This window comes from Macaca mulatta, chromosome 3 (assembly GCF_049350105.2).
Source record: "Macaca mulatta isolate MMU2019108-1 chromosome 3, T2T-MMU8v2.0, whole genome shotgun sequence".
Lineage (NCBI taxonomy): Eukaryota > Metazoa > Chordata > Mammalia > Primates > Cercopithecidae > Macaca > Macaca mulatta.
The window spans coordinates 191,740,949-191,756,388 of NC_133408.1; the positions used below are offsets into that span (position 1 = coordinate 191,740,949).

Here is a 15,440-nt window from a genome sequence, read left to right on the forward strand (position 1 = left end):
GGAGGCCGAAGATCGAGACCAGCCTGCCCAATGTGGTGAAATCCCATCTCTACTAAAAATACAAAAATTAGCTGGGTGTGGTGGCACACCCCTGTAATCCCAGCTACTCGGATGGCTAAAGCACCTCACTTGCATCCGGGAGGCGGAGGTTGCAGTAAGCTGAGATCGAATCACTGCACTCCAGCCTGGGTGACAGAGCAAGACTGTCTCAGGGGAAAAAAAAAAAAAATGCAAGCTAAAAATGGGAAAGAAGGTAGAGTTTAGTAGCCACCCAACTGCATGACAGCTCTGTAAAACATATGGTGACAGTTTTATTTAACCACTTGATGGAACGTTCATTATGCATGATATATATATACCACACACATGCATACACACGGGGAGATATAAAAATATAAACTTAAATAGTTCCTGGGTTGAGTGGTAGGAGATTTTTGGGGAAGCAGAAGAGCTGAATAGGAGGGAAGAAAGGGATTAGGAGCAAAGGGGATTTTTTTAGGCCAGTGAAACCATTTTATATGACACTATAATGACAGATACTGAGCCCTAATGTAAACTATGGACTGTAGTTAAAAATAATGTATCTATATTGGTTTATCAACTGTAACACAGCACGCAATACTAATCATGAGGGAAACTGCCGGGGGTGGGGTTGGGAGAATTAGCTCAATTTTTGTGTAAACCTAAAACTGCTCTAAGTCTATTAATTTAAAAAAAGTGAAAACATTAAAAAATTAAGAGACAACAAACAATATACATAATGGAATATACACTTACTAAGAGATCTTAGAAAGAATGAAATTAAAGGACTGCTTCCTCTTGATTATATTTACACTTCACAAGATATTTACTGCTGCTATACCCAAATCCTTCTTCTGGGCATTAAAGTTACCTCTACGGTATTTACCCCATGATCTTACATATCTTGCATTACCAGGTGACAGAACTAACCAACAGCCTTTTGAGGTGATCTTTTAAAACTTAGCTTTAGTTCATATTGGACTCTCAACTAATTACTTTTATCAAAATTAGCTTTTGTTTTTCTAATAAATTACCTACTTCAAGTTCACGATAAATTATGTTGTCTGCTGGTACTGAGACATACACATATGCACAAATTAAATGTAATCTAATTTCAAAAAAAAAATCAAGTCAAGTTGAAAAAGAAAATTTCTTCTTGCCAAAAAGAGACCACCACCATATGCTTTGCCAGTATCTTACTATACTCTTATTTGTAATTTTCACTGACTATTAAGCTTACATTTATTTCACCATATCCCATTTCTGGTTTGTTTCTTCCCCTAGAAACACTACACATGAGAAGCAACAATCAGGTTGACATTAGCCTTATCAACACTGATTGTAACAGCCCTGATTAGAAAATGGAACAACATTTTAAAGCTATTGCAGAAAAATACCTTAGCCTTCAATTTTATATTCAAAACTATCGCTTAAATGTGAAGGTATAATAAAATTACTCTCTGGCTTAGAAGACATCAGAAATTTTGCCACACAACAGATCCAAAAATGAAAATACTTTTAGAGAAGTACTTAAATTATTACAGAATTAGAAAAGGTTGTATGAAGTAAGGGAGGTCAAACACCTCAGAGTAATTTATTGTTGACTTTTTTTAATACAAGGTCAAAGGAAATTTCTAGCTTTTGGTCTGGCTGTAGAAAGCTCCAGACAACATTGTGCCCAACCACACAACATAATCCAACCAGAGAATCTGCAAATTCACTATTCTGAAACCCATCAGAGGGCAGAAATCACAGGGCAACCAACTCACCATCAGATGAAAGACACTTCCATAAAGAAATGAGACAAAAGTACCTCTCAGGAAGAGGCCAGTGAATATCACACAAGCAGGGTAATAAGAATTCAGTAAAAGTTTTTAAGAAATTGCTAGAAGCCAAGTGTGAAATACAGTGAGACTATGTTAACACCTGTGACCACAGACAGGGGAATTCTAACCCACACAAAGCCTCCTCTCCATGTACCTCATTAGGTGCTCACACACAACCAAGAAAGAAAAACATATATACAGCAACTCAGCCAGGAACAGTGGCTCACACTGTAACCCCAGTGCTTTGGGAGGTCAAGGCAGGAGGACTGCTTGACCCCAGGATTTTGAGACCAGCCTGGGCAGCATAGTGAGACCTTGTCTGTATTTATTAAAAAAAAAAAAAAAGAGGCCGGGCAGAGTGGCTCACATCTGTAATTCCAGCATTTTGGGAGGCTTAGCTGGGCAGATCACAGGTCAGGAATTCAAGACCAGCCTGGCCAACATGGTGAAATCCCATCTCTACCAAAAATATAAAAATTAGTCAGGCGTGGTGGCAGGCGCCCGTAATCCAAGCTACTCAGGAGGCTGAGGCAGGAGAATCGCTTGAACCCAGGAGGCGGAGGTTGCAATGAACTGAGAATCGTGTCACAGCACTCCAGCCTAGACGAAAGAGCAAGACTCCATCTCAAAAAAATAATAATAATAAAGAAAGAAAACACATGTATACAGCAACTGAAAAACATTTTCTAAAATAGCATACAAAATCTTACTAGCCATTACAATAATGTAAACCAAAACCACCAATTAAAAGGCAAAAACCAACAATTAAAAGACCATTTTTGAGAATAGATTAAAATTAGATCTAAAAATTGGTTGCGGCGGCCGGGCACGGTGGCTCAAGCCTATAATCCCAGCACTTTGGGAGGCCAAGATGGGCGGATCACGAGGTCAGGAGATCGAGACCGTCCTGGCTAACACGGTAAAACCCCGTCTCTACTAAAAAAATACAAAAAACTAGCCAGGCGAGGTGGCGGGCACCTGTATGTAGTTCCAGCTACTCGGGAGGCTGACGCAGGAGAATGGTGTAAACCCGGGAGGCGGAGCTTGCAGTGAGCTGAGATCGCGCCACTGTACTCCAGCCCGGGCGACAGAGCCAGACTCCGTCTCACAAAAAAAAAAAAAAAAATTGGTTGCGGCTGGGTGCAAATACAAAAAACTTAGCCAGGCATGGTGGTGCACGCCTGTAATCCCAGCTACTCGGGAGGCTGAGGAACGGGAATTGCTTGAACCAGGGAGGTGGAGGTTGCAGTGAGCCGAGATCACGCCACTGCCCGCCAGCCTGGGTGACAGAGCAAGATTCTGTCTCCAAAAAAAAAAAAAAAAAGGTGCAAAAAATGTTGGAAGTATAAACACAAGAGACACATAAAACAAGGACAAAAATATTGATGGGAAAGGACGTAAAAAGATACTAGGCAAACATAAACCAAAAGGAAGTTTGAGTGGCAATAATTTTATCAGACAAAATGAAAGTTAAGTCAAAAAGAAAACACAGCATTAGAGATGAAAACGATGTTATGCACTAACAAAATGATCAATAGCAGTATAATAGATATCCATCATAACTATATACTCAGACCAACAGGCCTCAAAATGAATCTCTAATCTGAAAGAGATGGTTAAGCATCTCTAATTTGAAAATCCAAAATCTGAACTGCTCCAAAATTCAAAACTTTTTAAGCACCAACATGGTATCACAAGTAGAAAATTTCACATCTAAGTACTTAATATAAACTCTGTTTCAAGCATAAAATTACTTAAATATTCTATAAAATTACCTTCAGGCTATGTGTATAAGGCATATACGAAACATAAATGAATTTCATATTCATAAATGTCTCCCATCCCCAAAATAACTCACTATGTATGTGCAAATATTTCAAAATCAAAAAAAATCTAAAATCCAAAACACATCTGGTCCCAAACATTTTGTTTTCGGTTTTTTTTTTTTAGATGGAGTCTCACTCTGTCGTCCAGGCTGGAGTGCAATGGTACGGTCTAGGTTCACTGTAACCTCCACCTCCTGGATTCAAGCAATTCTCCTGCCTCAGCCTCCCAAGTAGCAGGGAATACAGGCACACACCATAACATCTAACTAATTTTTGTATTTTTAGTAGAGACGGAGTTTTGCCATGGTGGCCAGGCCGGTCTCAAACTCCTGGCCTCAGGTGATCCACCTGCCTTGGCCACCTAAAGTGCTGGAATTACAGGCATGAACCCACTGCGCCCGGCCTGTCCCAAGCATTTTGGGTAAGAGATACTCAACCTGTACTAACAAAACTCGAAGATTAAAAAAAAAGATCAACAACACTTTTGTTGTTTGAATTATTTGAATTATTTTTCTCAGAAAATACTACATCAAACTGATAAAAATTAAGTATTGAACGTCTTTACTGTTCATTATTTATTAATTACCTGAGCATAATAAATTAGTTTGAGATACTATATTCAGTTCTATCTACAACTAAAAGTTCACATTCTTTTCAAGTATATTAAAATATTTCAAGAGTGGATTACATAGTAGGCCATAAAAGAGTACATGATACATAGCAAGTGACCAATATCATGCAGGCAATATTCTCTGACAATAATGCAGTAAAACTAAAAATGGATAATAAATGGATAACTTAAAATTTTCCAGCCAGATGCAGTGGCTCATGACTATAATTCTGACACTTTGGGAGGCTAAGGCAGGTGGATCACCTGAGGTCAGGAGTTTGAGACCAGCCTGACCAACATGGCGAAACACCATCTTTACTGAAAATACAAAAATTAGCTGGGTGTGGTGGTGCACGCCTGTAGTCCCAGCTACTCGGGAGGCTGAGGCAGGAGAATCGCTTGAACCTAGGAGGCAGTGGTTCCAGTGAGCCAAGATCGCACCACTGCATAGCCTGGGCAACAGAGCAAGACTCCCTTTCAAGAAAAAAAAAAATCCAAATATTTGGAAACTAGAAAAGATATTGTTTAAGATCTTTCACTTAAAATGGAAATCCCAATATCTGAAATAAAATCATAATGAAAAACAATATAAAATTGATAAAAAATATAAAATACTGAAATAAAAATTTCAATATATTACTGTAAGTCCTAGCAAGAGCAATATGATCAAGAGAAAGATATAAGGGATCCCAGCAGGAAAGGAAGAAGTGAAACCGTCTTTATTTGCTAACGGCATGATCTTACATATGCAAAACCCTAAAGACTCCACCAAAAAACTGTTAGAACTAATAAACAAATTTGATAAAGTAGCAGGATATAAAGTAAATATACAAAAATCAGTAGCATTTCTATATACTAACAGCAAACGATCCTAAAAGAAAATTAATACAATCCCATTTATAATAGCAACAAAAAAATTAAATACTTAGGTGTAATTTCAACCAAGGAGGTAAAATACCTGTATACTGAAAACTATAAAACTCACAAAAGAAATTTAAGAAAACACAAAGAAATGGAAAGATATCTATGTTCATGGACTGGAAGAATTAATACTGTGAAACTAACTGTCCATACCCAAAGCGATCTACAGATTCAATGCAATATCTATCAAAATTCCAATGTCAATTTTCACAGAAATAAATTATCCTTAAATTCATATGGAAGAACAGAAGACATCAAACAGCCGAAACCACCTTGAGCAAAAAGAACAATGATGGATGCATCACACTGTCTGATTTCAAAACATTACAAAATGATTGTAACCAAAATAGTATGGTACTGGCATTTAAAAAAAAAAGGAAAAAAACACACATCTGGACAGGCATGGTGGTTCACACTTGTAATCCCAGCACTTGTGTAGGCTAAGGCAGGCAGACTGCTTGAGCCCAGGAGTTTGAAACCAGCCTGGGCAACATGGTGAAATCCCATTTCTACTAAAAATACAAAAACAAGCCAGGGGTGATAGTGAACACCTGTAGTCCCAGGTACTCAGGAGGCTCAGGTGGGTGGATGGCTTCAGCTCAGTAGGCAGAGGTTGCAGAGAGCCAAGATCACACCAGCGCACTCCCGCCTGGGCACAGACACCACCCTGGCTCAAAAAACAACAAGACACATTGACCAATGGAACAGGAATGAACTCACGCATTTACACTCGGTTGATTTATAACAAAGATGCCAAGAAAACACGATGGGTAAAGAACTGACTCCTCAATAAACGGCGCTGAGAAAACTGTATATCCATATGCACAAGAACAAAATCATACCCTTGTCTCACATAACACACAAAAATCAATTCAAAATAAAGTCTTACGTTTAAGATGTCAAACTATAAAACTACTAGAATAAAACATAGGGAGAAAGTTCCATGTGGGCAATAACTTTTTGGATATGACCCTGAAAGCACAGGCAACAAAAGCAATAATAGACAAATGGGATGGCTAAACTACAAAGCTCTTTATGGCAAATGAAAATATTAACAAAGTAAAGAGACAACCCACGGAATGGGAGACAATATTTAGTATCCAAATTATATATGGAACCCAACTAAACAGCAAGAAAACAACCTGATTAAAAAATGGGCAAAGGAGCTGAATAGACATTTCTCAAAAGAACACATACAAATGGCCAACAGGTACATGAGAAAATGCTCAGTATCACTACTCATTAGGGAAATGAAAATTAAAACAACAATGATATATCACCTACCACCTGTTCAAGTAGCTATTAATAAAAAGAGGAAAGATAAGTATTACCAAGGATACAGAAAAAATGGAAGTACTGTACATTGTTGTGGGGGTGTCAATTAGTACAGCCATTATGGAAAATGGTAAAAAGGTTTCTCAAAAAACTAAAAATAGAATTACCATATAATCTAGTAATCACACTTCTGGGTATATATCCAAAGGAACTGAAATAAATGTCAAAAAGATATCTGCATGCCCACGCATACTACAGCATTACTTATAATAGCCAGATATGGAATCAACCTAAGTATCCATCAATAGACGAATGGATAAAGAAAATATGGTATATATAAACAACGGAATACTATTCAGCCTTGAAAAGCGGGAGAATGGTGGCTCATGCCTATAATCCCAGCACTTCGGGAGGCCAAGGCTGGAGGACTGCTCATGCCCAGATATTCAAAACCAGCCTGGGCAACATAAGTAAGACTCCATCTCTACATAAAATTTAAAAAATTAGCCTGGTGTGGTGAGCGCACACCTGTAGTCCCAGAAGGCTGTGGTGGGAAGATTGCTTGAGCCCAGGAAGTTGAGATGCAGTGAGTTGTGATCACGGCACTGTACTCCAGCCTGGGTGACAGAGTGAAACCCTGTCAAAGAAAAAAAAGAGAGAGAGAGAGAGAGAAAGGAAGGAAAGAAGAAAAGGAAGGAAGGAAGGAAGGAAAAAAGAGAGGGAGGGAAGGGGGGGTAGAAAAAGAGGGGGAGGGGAGGGGAAGGGAAGGGAGGCAGGGAGGGGAGGAGAAGGGGAGGGAGGAGAAGAGGGGAGGGGAGGGATTAAGGAAAGAGGGAGGGAGAGGGGGAGGGGGGAGAAAGAGGGAAAGAAGGTGGGGGGGGGAGAGAGAGAGAGAGAGAAAGAAGCGGGAGGGACCCGTCATTTGCAACAACTCAGAAGAATCTAGAGAATATTATGCTAAGTGAAATAAGCCAGGCACAGAAAGACAAATACTGCATGATCTCACTTATATGCGCAATCTAAAAAAGCTGAACTAATAGAACTGGTAGTATAGTGATGGTAACCAGACACTCAGAGAAAGTAAGGCAGGAAGAAAGAAATGGTAAGTTGTTGGTCAAAGGATACGAAGGTTGAGGTAGGAGGAATAGGTTTTGAGATATACTGCAGAGCAGGGTGATCTATATTTTAAAATAACTATTAGTTTGGTGCAAAGGATACAAAGGTTGAGACAGGAGGAACAGGTTTTGAGATATAATACATAGCAGGGCGACCTATATTTTAAAATAACTATTAGTTTGATGCAAAAGTGATTGTGGTTCTGCCATTAAAAGTAATGGCAAAAACCGCAATCACTTGTGCACCAACCTAAGAGTAAATGTCAAATGCCCCACCATAACAGATGAGAGGTAATCAAGGTAATGGATCTGTTAATTTACTTGATTCAATCATTCCACTTTGCATTCATGAATTGAAACATCATACTGTACTCATAAATGCACAATTAGGATCTGCCAATCAAAAATAACATTAAAAAATAATAAATGTATCATGAATCATTTTAGATAAAATGTATACGTTCTGAGAAAAATATAACATGAGAAAACTGGTGCAGATGAAACAGCTGAATAGAAAAAAATTTGGAAGTCGGGAGCAAATTTAGGGAATACATATTCAAAGAAAAAAACATCTTTGAATTGAACTGGTAGCGACTTCTCTTGCTGTAAGAAACCCCCCAGACTCACATAATTTTATGACAGTTACTTCAAACTTTCATGGAGTCAATACCTATCTTACAGATATTGTTCCGGAAAATATAAGAAAACTGAAAGATGCCTCATGTACGAGGCTAGTGCAATTTTGTCTCCAAAACTAGGACATTACAATATTACAAAAATTCATATTGCTTAGGAAGATAAATATTATCTAACTAAAATCCAACAGCATGTTTAAAAAATATGTCATAATCAAGAAACGTTTATTGCAAGTAATCAAGTAATGCTTACTATCTTCTACAGAAGTGGTTTTTCTTACTGAATTGTTCTGCTTCATTTTAAATACATATGGACATAAGTTCTTTGTCAGATATATGCTTTAGAAATATTTTTCCCTTTTCTGTCATTTATCTTTTTACTCTTGTTTTGGTATTTTTCATGAAAAGTTTTAAATTTAAGTATAGTGGTATTAATCAATCCTTTTCTTTTTTTTTTTTTTGAGACACAGTTTCTCTCTTGTTGCCCAGGCTGGAGTGCAGTGGCGCGATCTTGGCTCGCTGCAACGTCCACCTCCCAGGTTCAAGCAATTCTCCTGCCTCAGACTCCCAAGTAGTTGGGATTACAGGCACCTGCCACCATGCCCAGCTAATTTTTGTATTTTTAGTAGAGATGGGGTTTCACCATGATGGCCAGGCTGGTCTCGAACTCCTGACCTCAGGGATCCACCTGCCTTAGCCTCCCAAAGGGCTGCAATTACAGCATGTAACCCACCGCACCTGGCCTCTTTTCATGTGTGTTTTCTTTTTTTTGAGATAGGGTCTCACTCTGCCACCCAGGCAGAAGTGCAGTGGCAGGATCACAGCTCACTGTAGCCTCGACCTCCTGGACTGAAGCGATCCTCCCACCTCAGCCTCCTGAGTAGCACCACCATGTCCTACTAATTTTTGTATTTTGTGTAGAGATGGGGTTTTGCCATGTTCCAGGCTGGTCTCGAACTCCTAAGCTCAAGCAATCCTCCTGCCTCAACCTCCCAAAGTGCTAGGATTACAGGCATGAGGCACTGTGCCTGGCCAATCAACCCTTTTCTACAATTAGTGCTTTCCATTTGTTTTTTAAAAGTCTTTCCTTACCCCCAAAGCAATGAAGAAATTCTTCTACATTAACTTCTTTTATTAATTTGCTTCTCATATATGTCTATAACTGGAGTTGACATGAATAAATTAGGTCTACTTTCTTCTTTTTTTTTAAGTACATATAATTTTTCTCACACAACTGTTGAGAGACTTCCTTCCTCACTAATTTGTGATGCCCCTTTGTTATAAATAACTTGTTCACATTACACATGTATCTGTATCTGGGTTCCCTATTCTGATCCACTGGTCTATTTGTCTATTTCTGTGGTAATACAGCACTGACTTAATTTACTAGCATGTTACGAAAAGTCTTAGTATCAAGTAAAGCAATCCTTCCTCTTCTTCATGGGTCCTTTGGTTTATCCTGTCTTTTGCATATTCATATAAATTAAAATCAGCTTGTAAAATTTACTGTAGAAATTTTTATTAGAAATTTCTTGAACCTACAGATAAATTGGGAAAGAATATCTTTAAAATACTGAATCCCCTAAAATGTGAATATTCTATTTCTATTATGTCTGTGTTCCTTAATCTTTCCAGAAAGTTTTATAATTTTCTCTAGTAAAATAAAAGTCTTACATTTTTGCACATAATCCTAGTCACATATAATTTTATATTATTGGAAAATAATATGCTAAAAAATACCATTTGAACTCTGTCCTAATATATATAAATACATGTGATTTTTGCATTTTGATTTTGTATCTAGCAATCTTGCTAAAATCCTATTAATTGTAATAGGATGATTATCTACAGATTCATTTAGAACATTTTATATACTGCACCATTAAAATTCATTAAATTCCATCTGTACATCCTTTTAAGGAAACTATGGGACAGAGAGATAAAAATGAATAAATAAAGGTCAAAAGTGGTGGAGCTTGGAATAAACATCAGGTCTGTATTTATGGTACGCTGGCCTTCTCACAGTGTACATTCACTCTGTCCTGTCTAATGAAAGTAACAGTGGTAGTGGTAGTATAGCCCAGGATAAATAAATAACAGTGGCATTGCTTATTAATCTACCTCAAGGTTACGTTTCCATGTGGTATGAGCATCAATCTACCTATATTTTTTATGTAGACAGCCAATTATTGAGTAACCTATTCTTTTCCACTGATAGGCCATGATTATTATAAATGAAATTATCATATATTCATGAGTAGCTTTTAACTTTCATTCTTTGTACAAGTATTAGATGAGGACTAACAGTGACAGTGTGCTACTCACAGGGGACAAAAAGATAAGTCAGTCAGGCATATTCTGTCCTTAAGATCTGCAGAAGAACCAAGCAAGGAAGTTAAGAACTACAATGGGTTCCCGAAGTAGGCCTAGAGGATACAGAGACACAGAATACTTTCAGAAGGCTCTCAGGCACCTACTCTAAACTAGCAAATATTCTGCATTCTGTACCTCTCAATTCCACATATGCATTACACCATTTTTAATTTCTACAGAAAACATAGTAAAAATTAAAGTTTATGGTAGTATCAAACTACAAAAATTAAGCAGAATTTTAAATGTTTTTCAATCAACTAGAACTCATTATTCATTAAAAAAATATTTATACAGCACCTAATCTCTGTCAGGGACTACTAGGTGCAGGACACAGTGCAGTGAACAAAACCCACCAGCAAAGTGCCTGCCTTCAGAGTTCACATGACAGTCAAATGAACTGTTGGAAAATAATAAGTGCCACAAACAGAAAGGGGAACATCACACACCGGGGCCTGTTGTGGAGTGAGGGGAGGGGGGAGGGATAGCATTAGGAGATATACCTAATGTAAATGACGAGTTAAGGGGTGCAGCACACCAACATGGCACATGTATACATATGTAACAAACCTGCACATGTACCCTAGAACATAAAGTAAAAAAAAAAAAAAAAAAGAAAAGAAAAAAATAGCAGGTTACTATGTAAAATATGGTGGGAGCTGCTGCTGTTTTCTTTTCCATCCTACTCCTTTATTTTGAAAATGTTCAAACCTCCCAAAAAATACTGGAGGAGGAGGAGAGGACTACAGTATAACAAACATCAGTGTGTTCTTTACCTTGATTCACACTGTATGTTCTTTTTCCTGAGCTGACTGAGACTAAGCTAAATGTGGCCCTTCAGAGGAGGATAGTATTATCAAAAAAGGTGTCCTCTCTGGGAGGTAAACCAGGAGACAAGCAAAGCAAGCACCAAAGCTCTCAGAAACCCCATCAGCACATATAAAGGAGTGAGGCCAATGTGGTGAGAGCACAGTGAGTGACAAATGACATGAGAGAGACAGTCAGGAACAGATCACACCTTGTAGACATGGTAAGTACTTGAAATTATGAATATAATTTAAATATTTAATTTAAATATAATAGTCATGAAAGAGAGTGGATAGTGGGGACCTGATTATTATTAGAATAATTTTTGCAACTGTGCTATAAACAAATTGTACTATGGAAAGGTAAAGAGAAGCAGAAAGACTGGTTAAAAGGCTACTACAACTTCCAAGGGATAACAGTGACTTCAACCAAAATGGGAGGCAAGTTAAGGCAGTAACAAGTTGCTTGGGTTATCAAGTTGAGCTATAAGGTATGAGAAAAGATATAAATCAAGGATTAACTTCCAAAGTTTCTGGACTAAACAACCGAGTGAATACTGGCATTATTTACTGAAATGAGGAAATTTTGGGGAGAAGCAGATTTGGGGCAGAGGTGGAGGCAGAATCAAGCACGGTATTGGACATGTTAAGGGTGAGGTGTCTAACACACTTCCAAATGGAGATGTCAAGCAGACAACTGAACATAAAGGTCTGGAGATCAGGTAAAGAAGAGTAATGGAAATGAACACATGAGACTCTTAAGGGCACACACAGAGGTTACAGCTATCAGAATGAATGAGCTTTCTTTCCTAGGGGGTGAACAGAGACAAAAAGTAGACAAGATATCTGAGGATTTATCCTTAAGAATTCCAAAATTATAAACATGTAGAGTCTCCACAGCAACTAGCAAAAGACAAAATGAGGAGTGAGATGTCCCAAACGCAAACGAAAGAAAATGCTTCAAGAAGATGAGAGAGGCCAGGTGCAGTGGTTCATGCTTGTAATTCCACCACTTAAGGAGGCTGAGACAGGACTGCTTTAGCCCAGGAGTTCCAGACCAACCTGGATAACATAAAGAGACCCAATCTCTACCAAAAAAAAAACTTAAAAATTAGTCAAGTATGCTGGCACACACCTGTAGTCCCAGCTACCTGGGAGGCTAAGGTGGGAGGATCACCTGAGCCTAGGAGGTTGAGGCTGCAGTGAGCTGTGATCACACCACTGCACTCCAGCCTGGGTAAGAGAGTAAGACCCTGCCTCAAAAAATAAAAAAATAAATTTAAAAATAAAAAAAAGAAAGGAAAGGAAGAAAAGGAAGAGGAAAAGGAAGGGGGAGGGAAAGGAAGGGAGGAAGGAGGGAGAAGGGATGGAGAGGAAGGAGGCAGGAAGGGAGGGAAGGAAGGAGGGGAGGAAGGGAGGGAGGGAGAGAGGCAGGGAGGGAAGAACATGGGAGTACTAAACCGATGGATAATTTCATTATTTTATTCATGCTTTTCAAACAAGGTCTAAAAACTCTTAAGACTTCAAAGCTGAATTACAGAATGATAGGTTACAGGCCCAGTGTAATGGCTCGTGCCTGTAATCCCAGCACTTTGGGAAGCCAAGGCAGGCAGATCATGAAGTCAGGAGATCGAGACCATCCCGGCCAACATGGCGAAACCCTGTCTCTACTAAAAATACAAAAATTAGCTGGGCATGGTGGTGATGCCTATAATCCCAGCTACTCGGGAGACTGAGGCAGAAGAGTCGCTTGAACCAGGGGGTCGGAGGTTGCAGGGAGCCGAGATGGCGCCACTGCACTCCAGCTTGGTGACAGAGCAAGACTTCATCTAAAAAAAGGGGGGGGGTGTGGGTGGGGTGGGGGGAAAAAAGAAAGAAAAAAAAATAGGTTATAATGTCCTGTGATTCCTTTTTTAATGAATGGGGAGAAGGTAAGGAACAAAAGTATAAACTTAAGTTTACAGGTAAGTATCAAAAATTAATCATCATGCTAAACGCTCACATTTATGTCTTCTGCCAGGAATAGCACATTGGTAACATTCTGTACTGGCCTGAGGTGACTAGAGTAAAACTCTAGTGTGCTGCCGTGTTCTACAACTGCCTAAGCCCACAGATGTACTCAACCCAATTACACACAGAGGCATCAGCTTCAAATTCAGCTACTAAATCATAAAAGTCCACCCAGATTTTCATCCTAAACTCATACTCCTTGAATTTTCTCTATAGTCGATTCACTGTTTTATTCCTGTCACTAATATCCCATCCAGCTGCCTTCATTCTCTAACCTGATTTTGGCTTCTACACCAACAGAGACCAGGGAGTTTGCCGATTCCTCAGACACAGATCGCTGAAGAGCTGGAATTAGCTGTTTGCTGTTATCCGCTTCTGCTTCAGCATCCTCTTCTGCAGACTGTTCTTTGATTTCCGCTTAACAGTAAACAAGAGAAAACAAAGAGTCATTTTTGTATTTATATTAATCACTGGTGAATTTATCTATAAAGCACAGGTCATAATGTAAAAAGAAACAAATAACAATACTTCACTGATACAGGAAAGTTTATGCACATAATTAGTGGTACTGTGCATCTTTATTCTCTACTGCAAAATGATTACCAAAATAATGTGAAGCATGGTACACTTTTACTTGCGCCCAAATTATAGCTGATTCAGAGAAGTTTCATCCTAGCAATAAATGTTAAGAATCTTGGCCAGGCATCCCTGCACCAATTTGAGAGGCCAAAGCAGGCAAATCCCTTGAGTTCAGGAGTTTGAGACTGGCCTGGGCAAGATGGTGAAATCTCATCTCAACAAAAAATATAAAAATTAGCTAGGCAAGGTGGTGAGTGCTTATAGTGTCAGCTACTCAGGAGGCTGAGATAGAAGGATATGCCTTGAACCTGGGAGGTGGAGGCTGCAGAGAGCCAGGATCATGCCACTGCACTCAGACCTGGGTGACAATGCCAGACCCCATCTCAAAAACAGAATCTTATTTTTGGCCAGGTGTGATGGCTCACACATGTAATCCCAGCACCTTGGGAGGCTGAGGCAGGCGTATTGCTTGAGCCCAGTAGTTCAAGACAGCCTGGGAAACATGGTGACATCCCATCTCTACAAAAAATTAGCCAAGTATAGTGGCACATGCCTGTAGTCCTAGCTACTCAGGTGGCTGAGGTGGGAGAATCAATCAAGCTCCGACAGTTGACGCTACAGTGAGCTGTGATGATACCACTAGACTCCAGCTTAGGCAACACATCCAGATCCTACCTCAAAAACAAAAATAAAAAATCTTTTTTTTTTTTTTTTTGATGGAGTCTCGCTCTGTCAGTCAGGCTGGAATGCAATGGTGCGATATCAACTCACTGCCACCTCTGCCTCCCAGGATCAAGTGATTCTTCCGCCTCAGCCTCCCGAGTAGCTGGGATTACAGGCACCCACCACCACGCCTGGCTAATTTTTGTATTTTTAGTAGAGACTGGGTTTCACCACACTGGCCAGGCTGGTCTTAAACTCCCGACCTCAGATGATCCACCCACCTCGGCCTCCCAAAGTGCTGGAATTATAGGCATGAGCTACTGTGCCCGGCCAAAAAAGAATCTTATTTTCAGGATTATAGCAATTGGTCTACAGAACAAATGTATTTCAAAGTGAGTCATTAAAAATCGTTTCACACTTTATATTATCATTAAAAGACTCATTATGTATTCTAATTATTAGTCATTCTAAAAGCTTAATATTTGAAAAGGACAAACCTTCACCTTACTGCCTGTTTCCATTCTCCTTGAGTCCAACCCCAAACACCTTAAATGTTCTTTCTCAGGAGGCAACCTAATAGCTGAGAGGATTTCCATACACCACTACCCCTAGCATCATTCTTCTCATTTAATAAAAATTATATGCCCACTCTGTCTGTCATACTCTATTACTAGAATGAAGGGACATTATACCTCCCCACCAGTGCTCATGATGCAGTTCCATGTTCTTGGCTGGCTCCTTCTTTTCTAACTTGAAATTTATTTAGACCTTTCTGCATCACTA

General features: G+C 39.1%; 1 protein-coding gene across 23 annotated transcripts in view; it reads right to left on the minus strand.

Moving 5' to 3' along the window:
• Positions 1-15,440, minus strand: part of KMT2C (lysine methyltransferase 2C) — a 298,088-nt gene that overhangs the window by 184,725 nt on the left and 97,923 nt on the right. For all 23 annotated transcript variants that reach the window (XM_028846502.2, XM_028846498.2, XM_077997768.1 and 20 more), the window contains one exon: positions 13,691-13,832. In XM_028846502.2, coding sequence (XP_028702335.2) covers positions 13,691-13,832 — 142 coding nt within the window. The remainder of the gene's footprint in view (positions 1-13,690; positions 13,833-15,440) is intronic.